Below are 22493 nucleotides of genomic sequence, written 5' to 3'. Positions count from 1 at the left end.
TCCCAATTTTCAAAACTAGGTAAGTGACTTGGACAGAATCATTGTTATTAAACCTTTATCAACGAGGATATAAGAACAGCAAATAAGCACATGAAAATACTCTCAGCACCATTACTATGAAAATGCAAAGGAGTACCACCATGAGGTGCCATTACATACCACGCAGAATGGCTAAAAATAAAGATTGGCCATACCAAGAGCTGATGTAGGAATTCTACAATTAATATACCATGGTGGCCATCTAAAAATGGTTACAATGACTTTGAAAAACAGTTACATATTTTCTTAAAAAGCATGATCTACTGTATGATCTATAAGACCCAGCCCTTCCATTCATAGATATTTACCTGAGGAAAATGGAAACATGGACAGATTCCAAGACTTGTACACAAACGTTTTGTTAGCAGCTTTATTTGCAATAGCCAATAAGTGGAAATAAATCAGATGTTCATCAACAGGTCAGTGGATCGACTGTGATAGGTAGTGAAATATGCTCAGCAATAAAAAAAAAGATGAACTATTGATGAACGCTAAACATGTGTGAATTGCAAAATAATTATGCTAGGTGAAGGAAGCCAGGTCAAAAAAAGAAAAGAAAGGGCATTCCAGATGATTCCATTTATACAAAATCCTGGGAAACTCAAACTAAGCAGGTAGGTGGCTTCTTGGAGATGGAGCAGTGACAGGAGGCCACAGGGAATCAGAGGTCACAAAGGGGAATAAGGAAACTTCTGGGATCCCTTATCTTGATTTTGGCATTGGATTCATGGGTATAAATAAATATTGGTCAAAACTTCTCAAATTGGGTACACTGACAGGTGTCCAGTGAGATGCCGTTTGAGTTCTGAAGATGGACGAGAGCCTGGTAGGCATTTGATCTTTTAAGTTAGAGCCCCCGAGAGGGAAATGGGCTGGGCAGAGAATTCGGGAACTGTCTAGGAAATCCCTGAACCTGTAAATTAGACCCGCTCCTTCAGATGGAGCAGGAGGCGGGAGGTAGGGGTGGATGGGGAGCTGAGCCAGTGGCCCAAGGAGCAAACGTTATGCTTTGAGGAGGAATCCCAGGCCTGTTGATAACCAGAGGCAGCGAGGCTGGGACTCAGGAGAGCAGCCGGGTGTAGGGGGGGACGATCCCTCTTCCTGCTCCCTTGTTACTTCACGTCTAAAGGGTCTCTGAACCTCGCAGGGGAAAGCCCCACAAACCAGGTTTAAGGCTTTGTGGGTTAGGTCTTGACCCTGGGCGAGTCACAGGCCGGGAAGAACATGGCAGTTCACAATGTTAACCCCCTGTCCCCAGAGAACCCCTGGGGCCCCCGATAGCAAGAATGTCCATGGTGAAGTCCCAGCAGGAGTGAGGCGGCCTGTACCTTGGGCCCACTGCGGGACCTGCAGGGGCTGGTAGCCTTCTGAGAACAAGAACATGATCTTATTGGCTGTGGCCCCAAAGGCGATTCCATAGGACCACCGGTTACTGAAAGTCCCCACGAAGTCCAGAGGCCTGCAGACAACAGAAGCAGCTCATGAGGACAGAAGATGACTCTGAGACACTCCCACAGATCGTTTCCAAAGTAGCCATCTCATCTGGAAGAGGGATGATTGGAGAGTAAATTCTTCATTATAACCGAAACACAACCCTCAGAGCTAGTCCCCCACCCTGCAGCTAGACACAGACTCCAGAGACTGAAGTGAGGAAGACAAAATTCTTTCCCTAGAGGAGCTCCAAGTTCAGTAGGGGACACAGCAAGGACACTAGTAGCCACAACATAAGGCAAAACGAGACACGTGTGGTCTAGGAGACACAGACTGTATGACTTACATGGTAGAACAATAAACGTGTCTTATACAGGTTTTGGGGAACCTTCCCTGGACCCAAATATGTCCTATGAGAATTCTCTCTTCAGTGTATCTGATGGGGTCTGGGTATCTCTGGCCACCTTGGTGCCAGGTGATTGAAGGAACTAAGCCTGTACCACTCTAGCCCATTAATTATTTTGAGTTAAATACACTTTTAAACCTGAAGGTACAAGAATATTAACTCTGACCTTCATGTTGCTACTTCAACACAGGAGGTGAAATTCCCACATGAAATTTCCCTCTCTATAGGAGGAAAATAGCATTCTTATCATAAAGATGAGAATTTGAGATTGGAGAATTCTGTACGGAACTAATTAACATAACTCTAATCTTCACATCATTTAGTTACTTTTCCACAATGTGTTACTTTGGATCCAATTCAATATATCCATGTTCCACTTTAGCTGTCTCTGTGGACTTTCATTTACTTAGGAGGGCTCCTGTGTCACGTAAAATTTATGTTGAATAAATGTGCATGCTTTTGTCCTGTGGATCTCTTTTATGTCAACTTAATTCTGGGACCCAGCTGAATCACCTTAAGAGGGTAAAGAGAAAAATTTGCCTTCCCTATACGACCATACCTTCCTGGCCACAGTGGACAGGGTCACCGCCTGACTTTGGGTGAGCCGGGTGGATGCCTGTTCTTGTATTTGGATTTGTGGCCCTTGGGCTATGAGCAAATAGGTTGTTAAAGTCCTAGTTTGGAAAGTCACATCAAGTTGGGATCAGAGTCAATGCCACACAGAGATCCTAAGTCAGAGATCCTAGCTACCAGAGAGGAACACAGCAAAATAATGCTGAGGGGCCCTGTGACACAGGGCAGAAAGACAAAGAGTCAATCTCCTATAGGTTCCCAGCTCTAGAGACCAGTTCTCATTAGGCCACTCTGGTTTCTGTGAATTTTTTTATTTTCAAATTTTTTATTTTCTTTTCCTGAAACTAAGCTTGAATGCATGTCTGTCTCTTCCAGCCAGGAGAGTTTGGTCTAGACCAGAGAAAACAACTCCAGCTATAAACTATCAACTCCTCTGGGGCGGGACCTAGCCCAGGACCTTGGAGAAGGGTCCATACCCAGTGCAGGTTTTCAGATGTGCATGTTGTTGAACTGAATTGCATTCCAATCAAGATGCCACTGACAGTACTTATAAGCAATGTGAGAATCAGTTTCCCCATCTTTAAAACAGGGATGGACACCCCATTCTGCTCACTAGAGTGCCACTGTGGAGAGCAAATGGTAATCTGTGGAGGGCCAACTGCACATGGAGTTACTGTTCAGTAAAGATGGAGGCAAACATCATGAAAAAAAGTAGGATGGGAAAGCGGCCAGGAGCAAGTCAAATGTGCCCTGGTCAATTTAATTCAGAGAAGTTTAATACAATTACTGTGGGATTCCTATTTCTTACCAAGTCCTGCACCAGCCCTTTCATGTCAAATGCCAGGGGTGGGGTCAGCTTTGCCTCCACCAGTGTGGCTTACACCTGGCGCTGTGGGAGGGGTCAAATGTCCCAGGGAGTGTCCACAACTCCTCTAGCTGCTGCTCAGAGCTGGTGTGCAGTGCCCTTGGACTTGGTGTTGGATTTTCCCTCTCTGCATCTCAGGTCAACCTCAGCCTCAGTCCTGAAATTCTGACTTTCTCTTCCTTCTCCAGAGCCCAGCGATGAGATCTTGGGATGTCTCTAGCTTGAACCTGCTCACCTTGACACTGGGAGAAAGGAAAAAATACCAAACCAGTCTGGGTTAAAGCTCCTGTCACTTGTATCTCTGTGGCCTTGGGCAAGTCATTTAATCTGAGTCTGAGTTTTCTTATCCATGGTATGAGGACAACAGCCTCCATGACACTATATTGGCAAAAGAGGGTTTAGGAAACTAATGCAAGGCAAGTGGCTTAGGGCCCGGGTCACAAACAGGGTGCCATGAATGTTAACTGCATGACAGTGATGATGATGGTGATGGTGATGGTGATGGTGATGGTGATGATGATGATGATGGTGGAGGTGATGATGGTAATGGTGATGATGGTAGTGACGATGATGATGATGATGGTGATGGTGATGATGACAATGGTGATGGTGATGTTGGTAATGGTGATGATGATGATGGTGATGGTGTTAGTGATTATAATGGTGATGGTGAATATGATGGTGGTGGTGATGATGATGATGTGATGGTGATGGCAATGGTAATAACTGAGGATAATGGGGCAAATAGAACTCAAGAAAAAATATGATCAGGAACACAGCAACTCAGAATGGCAGAACTAGAAAGGACCTGAAAGCTCCCCTGGTGTGTGGAAGGTAGAGAGGAAACAGGAAAACAAAGGTGGGCATCACATGGAAACCAAAGGGGGATCAGTGGAGTAGCGGAAAGGGGCTATTTACTGAAATATAACCCTTCCTGTGCCTGCAACACTTCACAGCTTATAAAGCAATTCTTCATTTGCTCTCTATATTGACACTGTGATGAGCAGAATAGGGGTGTCCATCTGAGTTAAAGATGGGGAAACTGAGTCTCACGTGGGTTGTACGTACTGCCAGTGGCGTCTTGATTAGGATGCAATTCAATTCAACAACTTGCACATCTGAAAACCTGCACTGGGCGTGGACTCTTTCCAACACTGGGGAATGATATTGGCCAAGTCATGTTGTTATATTTTGTGCATGTAACAAATACGTAACAATGAACCCCGCCATTATGGACAGTCACCATGCACCAATAAAAAAAATACAGAGGGGGAAAATTAAAGGAAGCTCCCCGGTGCAGCAAGATCTGGCACACAACTCATGGCACCATCCGCCAGGAAGACTCCCTCCCAGTCACAGGGAATGCTCTTCCTCCTGTTCCCCAAGGTGGCCACACCTTCCACGTGGGAAGGCCTTTTCCACAGGGGTCCGAGTCCTCTTAGTCTCCTCCCTGCAGATCTCAGCACCCAGGGCTTCGATGGCTTAGAAGTGGATTCTCATCTCTCAGGGTGTTGTTTGGATTGGGGAAGGAACACACAGTACGGTGCATGGATCCTAGGAGCTACCTGGCCTCAAGTTGATGTTGGTCCCAACTAGAGAGTACCCCCAGCTGTAGGGGCTGACTCTGACTCAACTCACACGATGATTCCAAAGTGGTTCCCCAGGAGATAGGAGGTGTCGTCTGTCTGTCTACAGTGCTCTCGTCTTTGTAGGAGGGACAAGACCAAAATGATGAAAAGCTGTAGAAGAGAAGATGGAGAGTCAGTGGGACCTGTTCATCTTCAGCTGGCCCTCAGTGTTCCCACTGAAAGAGGGTGTGTGGCTGAGCCCAGCATGCAGAGTGTCCCTGTCACCTCACACTGCAGAGTCAAGGGTCTGACTTTGTGGCCCTGAGCTACCAGATGTTTTGCACTGAGCTTTCTTTTGTGTTGCCCTGAGCAGATGTGGGTTCCAACCTGGTTTCTCCCACACACTGGCTTGAAGGGAGACTTGACTTCCCTGAACCTCAGTCTCTTCATCTGTGAAAAGGCAGTGGTGACTGTCAGGGATTTGCTCTGAGGATTTGGTCATGTCCTCATACATGGAACATGTTCTCATGTTCCAAAGCTCATAACTATACAACAATCACACATTCGGTATTTCTTTGTAAGAATCATCTCAAATTCAGTGGGTCTTAAATGGAACTCATGATATTCTTCTCCCTGCCTTGTGGTTTCATCCGCCCCAAACCTGGATCTCTTCTAATTTTCCATAACTAGTGAATGGCAGCTGCCACCACCCTTCCAGTGTGCAAGTAAAACCCAGGAGTCATCCTCAACCTCTGCTCACTCTAACCTCCCTCCCCCACCCATGAGCAGGTCCTCTTACTCCCAACATCTCAAGTTGTCCACCCTCATCTAGGAGGACCTAAGCTGCCCTCCCTGAGCCCCACAACAGAGCCCAGCCTCCTCTCCACACTGCAACCAGAGTGAGCTTTAAAAACACAGATCTGACCATGCCACCCTCATGCTGAAAACCCCTCACTTATTTCCCTTGTCCTCTGATTGACGACAGAACTCAACAGAGAGCCCCACAGAGCCGTGCCTGGCTGGGCCCTGCCCTGCTCCCCAGACTCCTCCACTGGGCTCCCCACTCTTGGCCTTCTCAGCTCCTCACGCTCTCCATCTCCTCTCTCCTCCACAGGGCCTTTGCACGGGCTCCCTCGTCTGTCCGGAATATTAGTTACTGCATCTTCCAACAGACCTCGGCTCGGGCACTACTTCCTTAGAAAAGCCCCTCACTCTTTTTTAATCCCCTAAAAGCTGGTATCACTAACGGTTGAATTCTTAACATGTTTCTTCTATGAGATTGGTGCATAACATAAGAAACTGAATGAAGGCTTTAGAAGAAACTCTGCTGATGTCCCTCCCCTGAGCTGTCAGCCCTCTGAGGGCCTGTGTCACACAGCCACCCAACTCCTCTCCCCTCTTCGTCCCTCCCCGGGCTTTACTTACTGATGGGATGAGGGAGTAATGGAGAAAGAGCTCCATGTCCACTGAGCTTGTGCAGGTGCCATTTAGCTGCCTGGTCCTGAAAAGGGCCAAAAACCACATCGTCAATCACTGCTACAGACTCCTCAGCCTTGAACGTCCCCAACAGGAGTTTGGCTTGTTGCCCACGAAGACCACCTGATCTTTTAAAATTTTGCTTTCTCTGAGTCAGGGATGCCCCTTTGTGGTGTGTCTTCCCTAAATGGATTAATTTTCTTTCATATTTCTTTCTCCAGCTTGATGATTTATCCAATTTCCCTGGTAACCGAAATGAATTCCTTCTTTTATTGATGACACAAACAGGGACAGATTCAGGTTATGTGAGCCCCAAAATATGTAATCTGGGTGTTCTTTTAAAATATAACTACAAAAAGATCTTACATTTTCACATATGACCACGTAGAAACTTAACTAGGGTCCCTCCACCTTCCCAGAGCCTTGGAAGTGTACAAACAAGGAGACCTGAGACTGAATCATCACTAGCTTCCCAGAAAATCTGTTTGTGGACATGGTTTTCCATGGTCAAGGTCAAGAAGCACAAGCTGGGCTGTTGGGGCAGGAGAGAGGCTATTGGACTGCACCACAGACTGGCCTCTCTGGTTCTCAGTGTCAGCAGGTTGGGTGGTGGGGCTCCTGTCTGAGATACACGGACACAGTGGCATGACTTTTTCTTTTTTGGTACTGGAGACTGAACCCAGAGGTGCTTTACCACTAAGTTACTTCCCCAGCCCTTTTAATGTTTTATTTTGAGAAAGGATCTCCCTAACTTGCCCAGGCTGACCTTGAACTTGAGATCTTCCCACCTCAGCCTCCTGAGCAGATGGGATTACAGGCATGCACCTAAACACTCAATTTCATGGCTTCTTTGTGAGAGAGATTCCCTCCTTCCTGGGGTTCCCACTGTACTCTGTTCTGCTGCTCTGACTTCACAACACCCCCAAAGCCCACTCTATTGCATCTTTACTCCTGCCATCCCTGATCCCTGCGGCATCCACCCAGCCATCTCCTGGGCTTCCTTCCCAGGCAGTGACTACTGTCCCCTCCAAAGCCTCAGGGAAGAGCACTCCTCCAGGATCCCATGAGGTGACAGAGTCCCCATAATTCTAAAACATCCAGTAAATGGTGGGGTGGAGGTGGGTGAGACTCAAGCTGTCGGAAATGTAATGGAACTGTCATGGGACTTCTGCTCTTAGGAAGGTGAGCTGAGCCCATGCCCCAGTCTCCCCACTCCATGTGAACCCTCAAAGCGGAAGGCAGGCAGGCAGGCAGGCAGTTAGGTTTCCAAGCAAGAGAGAGATCTACCAGGGACACAGAAAGTGCTAGAAAACAGTGGGGAGCAATTAGGACTCTAGCAGAGAGAAAAGGCGCCACCCAACATGACCACAGACCGTGGGCCACGCAGGAAGGCTCCATGCCCACAGCAATGAGGGGGAGCAGAACTGGGTGGCAGCAGAGCACAGTGATGGATGGGGTCTTCTGAAGACAGCAGTAGTCAGGATTCCCAGGTAACAAGGCAAAATGGATCTGTGCCGAAGGAGAAGGATTTAAAAGCAACCGTCATCAAAGAAGTTAGTAAAACACTGTTAAAGATCTAAATAAGTAATTATCAGCAGGGCATCATGGCACACACCTGTAATCCCAGCTGCTAGAAGGCTGATGCAGGAGGATCTTAGCGAGGCCTTAAGCAAATTATAGAATAATTTGTCTCTAAATAAAATATTTTTTAAAAGGCCTGGGGATGTGGCTCAGTGGTTAAGCACCCCTGAGTTCAATACCCAGCACATATATAGAGAATGTGAACCATTATATTAAAAAGTATGTATGAGAGAAAAATTCAATCTCCCCAACAAATGACCAAGAAGAGGAGAAAATGAAGATAAAAAGAGACCCACCATGAGGACATAGAGATCCAAAGACTAGTAAGCCACCAACAGAGGAAAAACCACAAATAGTTTTAAATACTTAAAATTTAAAATGGGCAAATGATCTGAATTGTCATTTCTCCAAAGAAGACATATAAATGGCTACCAGCTACATGAAAGTGCTAAACATCACTAATTGCCAGGGAAACACAAATCCAAACCACAGTGAGGTGTTAGCCCCCCTCATTAGATTGGCTATGATCAAAAAGACAACAAATGACAAATGCTGGCGAGGATGAGGAGGAAAGAGAAGGCTTTACGGTGTTGGTGGAAATGCACATTTGTACAGCTGAGAGAGGAAAACAGTAGTAGGTTCCTCCAAACAGTAATACAGAACTCTCATGGGACCCAGCAACCCCACTGCTGGTGACACATCGAAAGGAAAGGAATTTAGGGCTGGGGATATAGCTCCGTGGTGGAGCACTTGCCCAGCACACACAAGGCCCTGGGTCCCAACCACAGCACCAAAATATAAAGAAAGAAATTCAGAGTGTATGGCAGAGACATCTGCAATCCATGATCATTGCACTGCTGTTCAAAATGGGCCAGATATGGAAGCAGCCCAGGTGTCCACTGGCAGATGAATGGGTAAAGAAAATAGGGTGCATATACACAATGGAGTACCATCCAGCCACAGAAAAGACTGAAATCCTGCCATCTGCAGCAACATGGATGAGCCTGGGGAACGTTAGAAGTCAGGCACAGACGGAGCAATGCCGCATGATCCCATTCGTATGTGAAAGCTAAAGCAGCTAAACTTACAGAAGTTCAGGTCTAAGGAGCAGAGTTGGATAGAGAGACATAGGTTAACGGCTGCAAAAGTGCAGTAGGATAGGAGGAATCCGTTCTAGTATTATATAGCACAGAAGGGTGACTATAGCTAAAATAACTTGTTGAATATTTCAGAATTGCCAGAAGAGAAGATTTTGAATGTTCCTAACATTCAGGATAAATGTTTCATAGACAGTGGATAAATGTTTGAGGGGACTGATTTATCTGTCCTGATTTATCACTACACATTGTACATGCATGGAAATATTCCACTGTGTACCACAAATGCTTACAATTATTATATGTCAATTAAATAGTAAAAAATGAAAAATAAATAAATATCTAGAATTCAACTAGTCATGAAATAAAAAGTTAAGATGAAATGCCACCTGATCTATGAAATTGGGAACTATCGTAAATAGTTACCCAGCAATATTGAAAGTTAAGACAATTAGTATTTATTTACTGGGGGTCAGAGTGTACATTGGTCTAGCCATTCTGAGGATTTGTTTTGCAATATGTACCAAGAATCTTTAAGAAACAACAATTCCATTTCCAGAAATTCTACTTTTAAGAAACATCAGCTAAGGACATAATCTGAGAAAGTGTTTGAAGGTGTGAACTGGAAGACTAAGGGCTCTCTCTTCCTCCCTCTCTCATATGTGTGCATAAAATGTTAAATGTAACATAGGCTCATTGCAAAACCTTCAATATATCTGCAAGTATATAAAGTAGTAAATGAAAATCTTTTCTCCTTCCAAAATTATGTTTCTAACCTACTTTGTTTTTTAAGCAAAAAACCAGAATCAGACTAAACTTGATTTTTCATTTAATAAATAAAGGAAATCATTCATGCCACTATGTAGAGACTCATCTAATTTTTTTTTTTTGATGGGTGACCTTGCCTGGACAGATTTACGGCTGGGCCTGTCTCCTGCGTAGAGGGGCTAAGTCAGGAGTTAGACTTGTGGAGTCTTAGCGCCTGGTTTGTTCAGAAGAGGTCTACAAGTAGCTCTCCAGGAGTCCAGAGCTGCAGAATCTGATCCCCTGACTCACCTCGCAGCCCAGCAGCCACTGTGGTGCACAGAATCCACACGTGCTGGAGTCAACACAAGGGAGAAGGCCCCTGAGTCCATTTCTCATATGCTTCCTGGTGAGCCCAGGGTTGCCCCAGTGGGCTTATTGAAGTTACTGGGCAGTGGCCAAATGCCACTCTACAAGATCTGCCTAACACTGAGAGTGGCTTGAAAAAGTGCTTATGAAAAAATGTAAAGATTATAAAATAATACATTCCCGGGTTGAGAGTGGTCATCTCTGGTGGTGGGATTGGAGGCCGTTCTGCTTTCTTTTTCTTAATGCTTTTCTGAATTTCCCCCTAAAATACAACAGAGATGTTTGGCTCGACGGCTGCGTATCTATCCGAGGGCATAAAGCAGCGGCTAGCACAGAGTAGGTAGCAAAGAACACGCGTGGAATTTGCAAGTGGGAAGGACTGAATGCTGCCCAAAGAATGGAAGGCCATTCTGATGGGAAACTGTCCGTGAAATCAGTGGTAAGTGATGTGACATGGGCAAGGTTTGCCCTAGGACACAGCAAAATGTACAAATCTTTCATCAAAGTTAAAGAAATGGGGGTCAGGCTGCGAATTGACATGTATCTTCGTACATCCAGAACATAGTCACCTGTACTCCCATCTCCTCTCTCCAACACCCCAGCGTGGATTGTCTCCTGGGGGTGGAGGGTCCTCCACAATCCTGCTTCCGTCGGTGCTAACATGTAGTAATATGATAAACCCATGATAGATAGCCTCCATTGACTAACGTCACTCTATTGTGTGTCCCTCTGTCCTAGGCACTCCACTCTGTATTAACTAATTTAATCTTTATAAGAATCTTGCAGGGCAGGCTGTATTAGCCCCTTTTTAAAATGAGGAACTGAAAACCAGGAGGAGGCGAGGTTAGAGCCAGTGTCCCTGCAGTCACCCACCTCCCTGCCCCAGTTCCCAGAGTTCCCTGGCCGTCGTCCAGGCAGCTGTTGACCCATCAGTGACCCTGAGTCTAGTCCGGAGCCCATTAAGCAGAGTCTGAGAAGATGTTTAGTAATGTTTATTATGTTTCTGTGGAAACCTCCCTCAGGAAGCTGAGGCCAGAAAGAGGCAGTGACCAGGGAATGTCACATAGCCCAGGACCAGTTCAGGCTCCCGTCAGCAGGCTCAGTGGGCAGGGTGCTGACCACCTCATGGGTAGCAGAAAGGATGTTTGGTACAGAGGAGGGACAGGGGAGGAGGAAGAGGTGGGTACAGTGTGTCTGCATGTGTATGTGCATCCACGTGTGTGTGTCTGTGTGTCCGTGTGGGCATGTATCTATGTGTGTGTGCCTGTATGTCTGTGTACGAGGCATCCGTGGGATGCCTGGTAACCCACCCCCTGTGTTGGGGGTTCCTCGTCTTTGTGAATCCCAGGAGCCTGCAGAATCCCACCTCAGAGCTGGGAAGTGGTGCTGAGGCTGCCTGGAGCCAGACTGGAAGAACCAACTGTCACCCGATCAGGAACTCCGCAAGGGGGTTAAACACCACAACTGCCCCAAATTAAATTACATAATTAAGTCCATTATATTAAACACAAAAGTACTAAAGACTCCAGATTCATCCGTTCCTAATTACTTTCTACCTTTTCCTGTCACCTGTGCACTGGAGGCTCTTTACCAACATGTGTGGAGCGGAGAGCAGCACAGCGTCAGGGGAGGTGACTGCCTGTGTCCTCTCTCCCACACTCAGGGGCATCATGCAGCCTGCCATGAGACACGTGGGAGGACTTACACCGTGAGAACTGGCAGTCACTACCACCAGGGGTTGGACTGTTGTTTTGTAGATTGTCTATAGGGTAATGGAGACACATTAATAATGCAGATTTTAAAATATGTTTGTGGCCTTTACACTGTGAGTAGCAAAAAGCATCTATTTTTTTTTTTTAATATTCCTCAGGACTCAAAAACTTTTATCCCATTCATCAAAGGAGCAGCTCCTGTCAACTACAAGCGAAATTCCGACTGACGTCTTCCTTGTTTCACACTTGTCTTACTCATTAATGTAAATAATAGTGTCAACCAACGATCATGTCAAAACTACCCTCATCTATCAGTGGTCACAAAGGCTGGCTGGCCACAGGCACGAGAGGACAGCAAAAATCAATGGAAAGCATTCTGGGCAAATGAATCAGCGGGATGGAATATGTAATAAAGAGCATGGCATATTTTATTATAATTTGTGAATTGTGTGACATATCTGCTGTATAAATATGACTTACAATCAACTTATATGTAAGGATGCCACCTTCCTTTCAGGGAGTCCGATATGACACATTTCCCAGCACGCTGCTGGCAGATGTGATCCTGGCCTTGGGCATGGCCTAGGAGAACGAGATTTCCAAAACTGGAGGATGGGGTCAATATTAACGAATGTATGAGGAGAAAGCCAAGTTTAGGGTGCGGAGGACAGAGGAAGCCACGGCGCCAGCCCTCCCTCTTGGGCCACTCCTCCTTATTGTACAAGTCCGCACTCTGTGAAATGAACAGATTGGGCTAGGTCAGGCTTTCGAAATTTTTTGACTACAAGTCACATTTGTATGTGTGACACACAACGCACAATTACAGCGATGACCCGGTTCAGGTATGTGTGTGTGTATAATAAACTTTCACGAAACAATGTCCTTCCTATGCTTGGTGCTCTCTGATATTTTTAATTTGAGTCAAATCATTTCTGGTCTGACCATTTCATTTTGCAAAATGCTACACCACTGAATTCACCCGACAGCCCACTTTTGGTTGCAGCCAGCTGTTTGAAAAAAAAAAAAAAAAGAAAGAAAGAAAGAAACTGGTCAGATGACTGCTAGGGGCCCATCATCCCCAAGGGCCTCTGACTCCATGACACATTCAGCAAGCGCGTGTCTTTGCACTGCAGGTCCCCAAACCCCAGGACTTGCTCAGATGTGTAAATAGTAAGTGAGGTCACTTGGAAAGTTCAGCTCGGCCTTATCTTTTCTCTCTGGAACTGGAGCCAAGGCCTCCTGGCTCATCTCCCTCAACCAGAGACACTCCGCCTCCTTCCCTGGTGGTGGTGGTGGTAGTGGGGGTTTGGAGGGTCACCCCCCTCCGCAGCCCCTCTCCAGCATTAGCACTTCTGCCTCAAGTGACGTGAGGGGTTTTCATGTCTCATCTCTGATCTTTAGGGCATGGGATTTTTCAAAAACTAGAAGCATGTTAATTCAAAATTGGACTTGAATCACCCCCCACCCACCCCTACCCCTGGCTTCTGACTTGAGTCAAAGTACATTACAAATCCAGGCAGGTGCTTGCAGAAGGAGGGAAGGGGGGGAGGGAAGGAGGAAGGAGAAGGTGGAGGGCGAGGGAGAGGCACATGGCACGCCTGTGGCTGAGCTGCCCCCACGCCACCCCCGTCCACCATGATGTAAAACACCCCCATCCGCTCCTGCTCACAGGATCAGAATCCAGGGCTCTGGAATCCAACCCCATGTGGAGTTTGACTGCCTCTGAGCACCCCGTATCCCCCATGGGACAGCCAGGAAGCCCCATTTGACCTCCCAAGGCCAACTTCCTCTTACTGGGTCCTTGGGGCTCAGTGGGGAAAGGGCTGGCTTTGGACCTAGGCCGACCTGAGGCAAGTCCCACCACACAGCAGCTGTGTGGCCCCAGGAGAGCCCTCTCTAGGCCTTGCTCTTCTCTTCCTGGAAAGGGGTCCACTGCCACCCTTCAAGGTGCCAGGAGGATCGGATACAAGGAGAGTCGCATGTCCCTTTGTGACCTTGACAGGATCTGCAATCCTTCTCTCCCCACCGTCCTTCCCTGCTTGTGGGCAGTTCTCACCAAAAAAAAAAAAGTGTTTCTCCCTTTGCAAAGCTGAAAGCAGACACCACTAGTTATGCTTCTGCCTCTGCAGACCTGGCTGCGCCTGTGTCCCCTGAGAGCCTGCGGGCCCTTCTCCAGGCTGAGCAACCTCTCCCTTCCTCGGTCTTCCTTCCTGTCCTCCCCAGCCTCCCCCAGTGTGTGTCATGACCAGCAGGGCTGGGAGTGCCAGGGGCTCCCTGCTCTTGGCCCCTGACCATGCAGTGGATTGCAGTCTCCCACCTGGTTAACCAGTAGCCAAAGGCACGACCCACGCCTGGCCCCATGACCAATCTCGCACTTCCCATACCTTTGCCCAGAATGGCCCGATCCCTGCCCCCATCCACTGGCCTCCTCTGATCCTCTGACAAAGAGGCCAGGCCAGGAAAACTGCCTTGAATGGGTCCTAACTCTGTTATTCAATGCAGTGCCTCCTTAGGCTCAGGAAACCCTGGGTTTGCTTGGTCACTGGTGAATTGAGAGGGACAGGCTGTCACAGCAATCAGTCCACTGTGTGAGGGTCTGTGTCTCACATTGGATGAGGAGCTCCTTGAAGGCTGGGACACTTCTCCTCATCTCCAGGTGCCCAACCCCTGGGCACAGAAGAGGGCTCACTGCTATTTCTTAAACAGATAGATGGCGTGCTGACACCCCTTGAGATTCCAGCTATGGTTTAAGGGTTGTTTATTAACTAATTTCACCCCCTCAACAGCTCTGTGAGAAAGGTACTATTCACCTCCTCACTTCACAGATGAGGAAACTGAGGCACCCAAAGAAAAGAGCCCTGTCCAAGTTAGCAAGGGAGGGAGCCAGGCTTTGAGCTCCGACAACCTGCACATTCCCTCGGCTTCCAGCCATCGGATTCCATGACTCGTCAGTTTCTAGCTCCTGTAGACAGGGTGGTCTGAGCTCTCTCAGGACAAAGATGAGACAACAGCAGAAGGGGTAACAGAGTGACTCGTGCACCCTGTCACCTGGACACAGCTGCGAGAATCCACGGGAGAAAGCAGACCTTCTTTCAAAAATGAATTCCCTGGGCTGGGGCTGGGGCTCAGCGCTAGAGTGCTCGCCTAGCAAGGCCCTGGGTTCAATCCTCAGCACCACGTGAAATAATAAATAAAATAAAGGTATTGTGACCAACTACAACTAAAAGAAATATTTAAAAAATAAGGAAGCCCCTGATGCCAAGACAGTGGGGTGGGAAAGGAGTAGGACGTCACCAAACAGGCCAGGTGTAACTGGGTAACCAAGCACACCATCCTCTCTTCTGTTAAATGCGTGTGTGATTTTCCCTAATGAAAAGTTTAAGTTTTTAAAATGCAACGAAGTGGAGCCCAGAAATACCATAAAATGCAGACTGTCTTCTCTGTTTTCTTTCCAGTTCCTTCCTCCCCCTCAGGTCTGTCTCTTGGTCTCCCAGGTTGTTGTGTGACTCTCAGTCTGTCGCTCTGTTTCTTGGTTTGTCCCTGTGGGTGTCATTTGCTGTGACTCTGGGAATCAGGGAGAAAATGGTAGTGTCCCCCACACCCCCTGTCTTTATCCCATCTCCTCTCAGGGCCCCTCCTTTTCCCCTCCCTGTGTCCAGATCTCTGTTCTCTTCTCCTTGCTTTGACCTTGTCACCCATGTTAACTGCACATTGAGGCACGTTTGGCTCTGGGTTGGTGCCCCTCCTCTGGACTACACGCATGGGGTATTTTCATTCGGTGTCTAAAAAGCTCAGATAGCTGGACACAGTGGCGCATGCCTGTGATCCCAGCAGCTTGGGAGGCCGAGGCAGGAGGATCATGAGTTCAAAGTCAGCCTCAGCAAAAGTGAGGCACTAAGCAAATCAGTGAGACCCTGTCTCTAAATAAAATACAAAATAGGGCTGGGGCTCAGTGGTCAAGTGCCCCTGAGTTCAATCCCTGCTCCCAAAAAAGGTTCAGATAACGCTGCCATGAAAGAAAATATTGGTGCTTGAAAAAGGCAAAAATCCATTTTTCACCTACCATTCCCCTCCTCCTCCTCCTCCTCCTCCTCCTCCTCCTCCTCCTCCTCCTCCTCCTCTTCTTTTTATATAATGGAACCTGGGTATAACTTCACAGCTATACCCCAGCCCTTTTTATTTTATTTTGAGACAGGGTCTTGCCAAGTTGCCCAGGCTGTCCTTGAACTTGAGATCTTCCTGCCTCAGCCTCCCGATTACTGAGATTACAGGTGAGCACCATCATACTCCCTACCATCCTTAACTGTAAAATAGAGTGTCGCTTATTTTCATTTCTTTTCCCCGACTAAACATAACGCTTGCCATGTGCCGCATATTAGGCTCAGGTTCTTCCAGCTATTATCCCTCGGAGCCCTCTCACAACCTGTGCAGCACGTACCCCCACTGCACAGATGAGGAAACTGAGGCTTTGGGCAGATTGAGGAAAACCCAAAGTCACTCAGCTACTGACTGACAGAGCTGGAATCGGAACCCTTCTTCTAGTTTCGAAATAGGAAACCTGTTCAGCACTAAAAGTACATGAAGGTACTGATAATTCCTCAGTGCCTGGGATCCTCAGGGGTCCCCTACTCTTAACTGGTAGACCCATCTGAATAACACGCTCAGGCCTGAGGCTGCCCCATGAGAAGGACCTCGACCAGCTGGACCATGTCCAGAGAAATGACCATGATGGTGAGGAGGTCCTGGGAGGGACGAAGGGAGGCTCTTGGGGACCTGCTCTGTGTTCTCAGGCCTGCCGAGGGCCCAGAGGGCACAACTGGAAAGGTCTCTGGGCTCAGATCACAGGGTCAACTGCCTGCCTCCTGGGTATCTCTTGGGGTGTCCCATAGGTACCCCTGCCCAACCTGTCCCAACTAAATACTCCACCAGCCTGCTCCTCCTCTGGAGTCCCCGCCTCATGAGGGCCACACTACACACCCATCCGTCCAAAAAGAGGCCCAGAGTCACCTCCCCTCCTTCCCTGCCAAATCCAGTCCCATCTGTCCTCACTCACAGCTTCCGCCTTAGTCCAGGCCACCTTCCTCTTCACTGAGACTACCGCCGGGGCCTTCTGCCCCTCCTGCTACCTCCCACCTGGGCTCCACCTGGCTCGGAGGGACCTTTCTAAACACCCACAGCTCCTCCTTCTCTCCCAGCCGCAGAGCACCACTGGAGTGAGAGGAGAAAGGGACAGGTCCCCTCAGACTCTCTGCTCCGCATCCCCCACCCCCCTCCAGCTGACACTTAGTGCTCTCTGTCCACCTGTCCTTCAAGCATCACCCCCTTGCTATTCTCCCCCCACTCCTCTCGGGCTCTCTCCCTCCTGTATTGTGTCTGGATGGAAGGTGTCTCTTTTTTAAATGTCAGCGGACTGAAGGGGTCTCCTTTTTTAAGCCTGGCTGGGTGTCCATGGCTCCTTCTTTCTCTTTTGTCCTCTACAAGGCAAAATGTCCCCAATGTTCTAAGCAGATTCCATGACACCAGTGGTGGTCCTTTTTTGTTGTTGTTGTTATATCTTCTTAGATCTAAAACATTTCCCTGTTAGAGTAAGAATTCTTGATTCCCACCATCTGGGCAGGACTTCGAAGATGTCCAATCTTTCCCATTTGGTGTTCATAAGCCAGGGGCTAACCTCGATCCTGTTAGAACAGTTAGTAACAAAAAGACAACGGAGCCGGGCACGGTGGCGCACACCTGTAATCCCAGTGACTCAGGAGGCTGAGGCAGGAGGATTGCTAGTTCAAAGCCAGCCTCAGCAACAGGGAGGCCCTAAGCAACACAGTGAGACCCTGTCTTTAAATAAACTACAAAATAGAGCTGGGGATGTGGCTCAGTGATTGAGTGTCTCTGAGTTCAATCCCTGGTACCAAAAACAACAACAATAACAACAAAGGACAACAGAAATCGAATACTGGCAAGGATAAAGAGAAAAAGGAACTCACACACCAGTAAATCAGCACAGCCACTATGGAAACAATAGGAAGGTTCCTCAAAAAATTAAAAATAGAACAACCACAGGATTCAGCAATCCCACTACTTACTGGGTATATATTCGAAAGAAATGAAATTGCTATGTCAAAAAGATACAGCAAGCCAATGCCGATGGCAACACTATTCACAAGAGCCAAGATAGGGAATCAACCTAAATGTCCAACAGCAAAGAACAGGTAGAGAAATGTGGTTCCTCAACACAGTCGGGACAGAGAGAGAGGGCAGTCCTGTCATATGAGGCCACATAGAAGACGGGGGAGGATACCATGTTAAGCAAAAGGAACCAGACACTTAAAGGCAAACGCTCATTATCATTCATATGAACAGTCCAAAAAGGCTGATCTCATACACAGCAAAGGGTAGGAAGTGTGTGCCAGAGCCTGGGGAGAGGAGCCCAGGGATGGAGAGAGTGGTCACGGGCACCAGTTACGGGGGCTATTCCACCTGATTAATAGATGAACAAACTGGGGTCAGAAGCTGCAGAGTTGGGATTTGAACCCAGAACCCTCTAATTCCACGTCTGGGCTCTGTTCACCCACTCCATGGCTCTGAACCAAAGATGAAAGGAATTGACCCAGGAACCGACCCCTGCTTCTTTCCTCCACGCCAGCCGGCCTGCACATTACCTAACCCCTGCCTTCTCCATCAATCAACCTAGAAGACAGGTGCCTGGGACACGCAGTTGTCCCGCCTCATTACCCGGCACTCACCTTGCGTTTGCAGTGAACATCTGGCTGGTAACGGGCCACCTGAAGCCCGGGTGGGCGATGCACTAGCGGACGAAGTGTCTCTGGATTGTTCTTGGGGCTCCTGGTTATGACTGCTTCCTCTGGGCTGGTGTCCTCGCCAAGTCTCTTCCCCGCACCCAACAGGCAAATACCCAGTCAAATATTTACCTGAGAAAGGAAAGCAGGTGAGCAGCCCTCTTCCTGGTTTCACAACACCCTGGCTCCCCTTCTGCTCTTCCTCTCCTTCTCATGTTGCAAAAGAGGGAGCTGCTGTCCTGCAGCCTCTCCTCCCCTCGCTGCTGACCCTTACGGAACCCCCCTCGCCTGGCCCTTCGGTTGTCAGAGCTTCGTCCTGCAGCTGTGGCCCCTTAGACTAGCTTTGAAAATTATTATAGGCAATAAATTAGGAATCTGCCTCACAGCAGGGCAGCTCGTCCCCCTGACTTGCTGGTTCCCCTTGGAAACAAGGCAGCCCGTTTGCTGGGAAAAGAAGCTGGAGATAGTTCAAAACTGAACCTCACCTGCATGCAGACCAGCTGCCTGACTGCCAGCCTTCCTGCTCCCTGTGCAGAAAATAAGGCTGCTGCTGGGTGGGACCTTCCCAGGCTGGACCCTACTCAGGAGCTAACACAGGACGAGGTTTCACCCATGGGCTGGGAGGGGAAGTGCTCGACGTGGTCAAGAAGCAAGGCTCTCTGTTTCCTCCTCCTTCCCCATCTGCTGGTTGGACTCCAGGGCTGTACAGGAAGTGAAATCATAAGATTGAAGGAGCCTGGATCCTTGACTTACCATGTAGAGGAAATGGCCTTCTAGGGACCATCCTCCTACAGACTAGCCCATGAGCAAGAAATAAAGTCTTCTTGTCATACTCCAGCGACGTGGGGGCTTATTTGTTGCAATAGCTCATGGGGCTGTTTAATGTGGCACAGAGTATGGGGGACTTGTGAGCATCATGTGGTCCAGGTCCTGTATGTTAAGAATAAGACCTTGTGGTAACTGAGATAACTCTTTAATGATCCTATGTCCAAATATGGTCATGTTCTAGAGTAATGGGAGTTAAAACTCCAGCAAGTGAGTTTGGAGCAGACACAATTCAGACCATAACACCCCAGATCTAATCAGCTACAAGGAGCAGGAGAGGACCTCGGAGGCAATGAACAGACACCCTAACTGACAAAGCCTGGCCATCTGTGGCACCCACCTGCTTCCTTTACCCCTGCCTAGACACCTCCACCCACCCTAATCATCAGCACCAATTTTGTTCATTGAGTCCTCTCTTGACATAGTAACTGCCTGGAAGTGTCTTCTGATCGATAACAGTGTGATCTGGGCTCAGTCTACACACCTCTTGTGTCATGGATATAGGGCTTCCGTGTCTTTTCACTTAGACACATTTATGGAGATCACTATGGTGCAGTGGTTCAGAGTGTGGACTTGGGGAAAGACTCCACAATTTCTTAATTGTGCAACTCTATGCAAGCTACATCATGACCCTGTTTTAACTGGGATGACTTACACCTACTTCATGTGACCAAAATACCTGACATAAACAACTTAAAGGAAGAAAAGCTCATTTTGGTTCAGGGTTCCAAAGATTTCAGTGCAACTGGCTGACTCCATTGCTCTGGGCCTGACGGGATGCAGAAGGGCGTGGTGACCCTCCGAAGTCAAGACCTCAGGGATCTACTCCCTCCCCTTGCTTCCACCTTCTAGTAGTTTATCCAGCTGTTAATGGATTAATCCACCAAATTATGAGGTCAGAGCCCTCAATATCCAATCATTGCCTAAGAGCCCCACCTCTGAACCTTGCTGTTTTGGGGACCACACTTTCAACATATGAGCTTTGGGGGGATGTTCCAAATCCAAACCCTAACAACATGCAACGTTGAAATAAGCTAAGACACAAAATGCTCAGCCGTGTGACTGACACCAAGGTAAGCACTCCAGGAACATTAGCTATTCTTGGGGACCTACTGTGTGCCAGGAACAGCTTGGGATGCTAAGTGTTTAGTCATATCACAGCTGATAGTGTCCAAGTCCCAGCTCCCCTGACAGATCCTAGTGACTTGGAAGCCACAACCAGATGTGAGTCGGCACACCTGGGACACAGGAGAGGCTCTGTAAATGCTTCTTCTTGAAGTGAAACGAGGCAAGAAAGGTGAAAAGGAGGCATGAAGACTGAGTGCAGCAGAACTCCTTCCTCTAGCCCAGGCCCTCGGCTTCACCCGGAGAGTCCATTGATGGTGCATTTCTGCTGCGTCGCTCAGAAGAAAAAATCTGAAGCTCTTCTCCTCCTAGGCACAGGGAGATGCTCTCTCTTCCCGGAGCACCCTTCTGCCAATGCTTCCTGGCTCCGCCGCCCAAAATGTTTTCAAGTCTTGGGTGATCACAGTGGTCTTCCTCAGCACCCTGCAATTCCTCTCTTTCCACCATTAACAAAGAGTCATGATTGATTGTCACAAACTCCCCGGGGAGGTTGGGAAGGCAGCCACTTTAAAATGGAGAAGAGCTAAGACATTTACTCTCAGATGCTGACATTCAAGGAAATATCGTCGGTGGTAATAAGGACCCAGCGCTGAGGGGCTGTCGCACTCCACACATGAGACCTGGCACAACTCCAGACGGGATGAATTTCCCTCCTTCTCCCAGGCTTTTGCATTTCAGTGTTGAATTCAAACAGAATCTGATCTGTTATCTCCAGAACATTTCAACATCTCATTTATCTCCCCCATGAAAACCCATGCAAGCCTTTTGAACCCTGCTTGTTCTAGCCAATGTTTACTGATTCTATTTTTTGACCGAGGCATTTGAAGACTCTGACTTCACCTGGCTTGGTGATAAAGGACACTGAGCAAAACAGAGCCTTCCAGCCCTCCACTAGAGACCTCTTCCTAGGAGCTAGGGAAGAGTGCCACCCGCTGGCAGAGATGTCAAACTACACCGGTTTAGGAAGTTAGTATATTTGACCCCTGTATTTAGCAGGGCTCAGAGTGTGGGCAGTGCCACAGAAGGAAAGTCAACAGCCCCTCATGAAGGCCTTGCTTGTCTCCCGAATGTTGGGTGTTTATCTCAGGATGGCCTCTATTTATCCTATAGAGAGAGGGCTCAATTACTAAATTCAGAAACAACAGGGCCCAGATGCCTGGAGGACCCGGTGCAGTTTCTTCACTAATATCTGTGGTTGTCAGGGGTGGGACTGTCTGAGTGACTGTTCTAGAATCCACAGGTGATGTGTGGCAGAGATGGGGCTCAAAACATGCTCACCTAATCCATTGTTCTTCCTGTATAAGTTTTACAACCAGAAAAATAAATGTCAGGAACAACCATCAAAAAGAATCAAATTAATTTATATTCCCATCCCATCTCTTCTCTGTTCACAGGCAGGCTCAGCTCCTCCCTCTTGGAAGAATAAAGCCAAGCTCCTTAGCTGGGCATTCAGTGTCTTTGTGATCTGGCCCCAGGTTGTCTTTCCAGATGATTCTAGAGAATACTCAGCTCTGGAAAAGTCTACAAAGACACTGGGACTCAGGGCCCATCCATCTCCCCTCTCCTCCTTCATTGCTCTGTAGGAAGCACCTATGCACCAAGAACCAGGCCAGCTCCTAAGGTTAGAGGCTCTGGGGTCACGCCTGCCCCTTCTTCCCAGGTAGGCCAATGGCCTGGCGTGTGCAGTGTCCTCCCTGGGGAGAGTCCTAGTGGCTTGCAGGGAACAGGGAAGAGATAACTGTATTGGAATGCAGGTAGTGACGAATCACTGTGATGGGGCCACATGGGGACAGACAGGGGCAGAAGATCAGATCCTGCAAAGGCCACTTCTAGCACACCAGGAACAGGAAGGCCAACCATGTGAGGAAGAAAAGCTCTGGACAGGGAC

At 48.1% G+C, this 22493-nt stretch overlaps 1 protein-coding gene across 1 annotated transcript in view; it reads right to left on the bottom strand.

Annotated features, from left to right (window-relative positions):
- LOC113175536 (stimulated by retinoic acid gene 6 protein-like) overlaps positions 1-19227 on the bottom strand; it is a 39494-nt gene extending 20267 nt beyond the window's left edge. The window contains exons 1-5 of the mRNA XM_026379817.2: positions 19141-19227; positions 18602-18787; positions 6308-6383; positions 4953-5053; positions 1368-1498 (exon numbers count right to left, since the gene is read on the bottom strand). Of these exons, the coding sequence (XP_026235602.2) occupies positions 1368-1498; positions 4953-5053; positions 6308-6383; positions 18602-18621 (328 nt within the window). The 5' untranslated portion in view covers positions 18622-18787; positions 19141-19227. The remainder of the gene's footprint in view (positions 1-1367; positions 1499-4952; positions 5054-6307; positions 6384-18601; positions 18788-19140) is intronic.
- Positions 19228-22493: the final 3266 nt, after the last annotated feature.

The sequence above is a fragment of the Urocitellus parryii genome, chromosome 4 (assembly GCF_045843805.1).
Source record: "Urocitellus parryii isolate mUroPar1 chromosome 4, mUroPar1.hap1, whole genome shotgun sequence".
NCBI lineage: Eukaryota > Metazoa > Chordata > Mammalia > Rodentia > Sciuridae > Urocitellus > Urocitellus parryii.
Note: the sequence above shows the minus strand (reverse complement) of the source record. Positions and strands in the feature narration are given on the sequence as shown.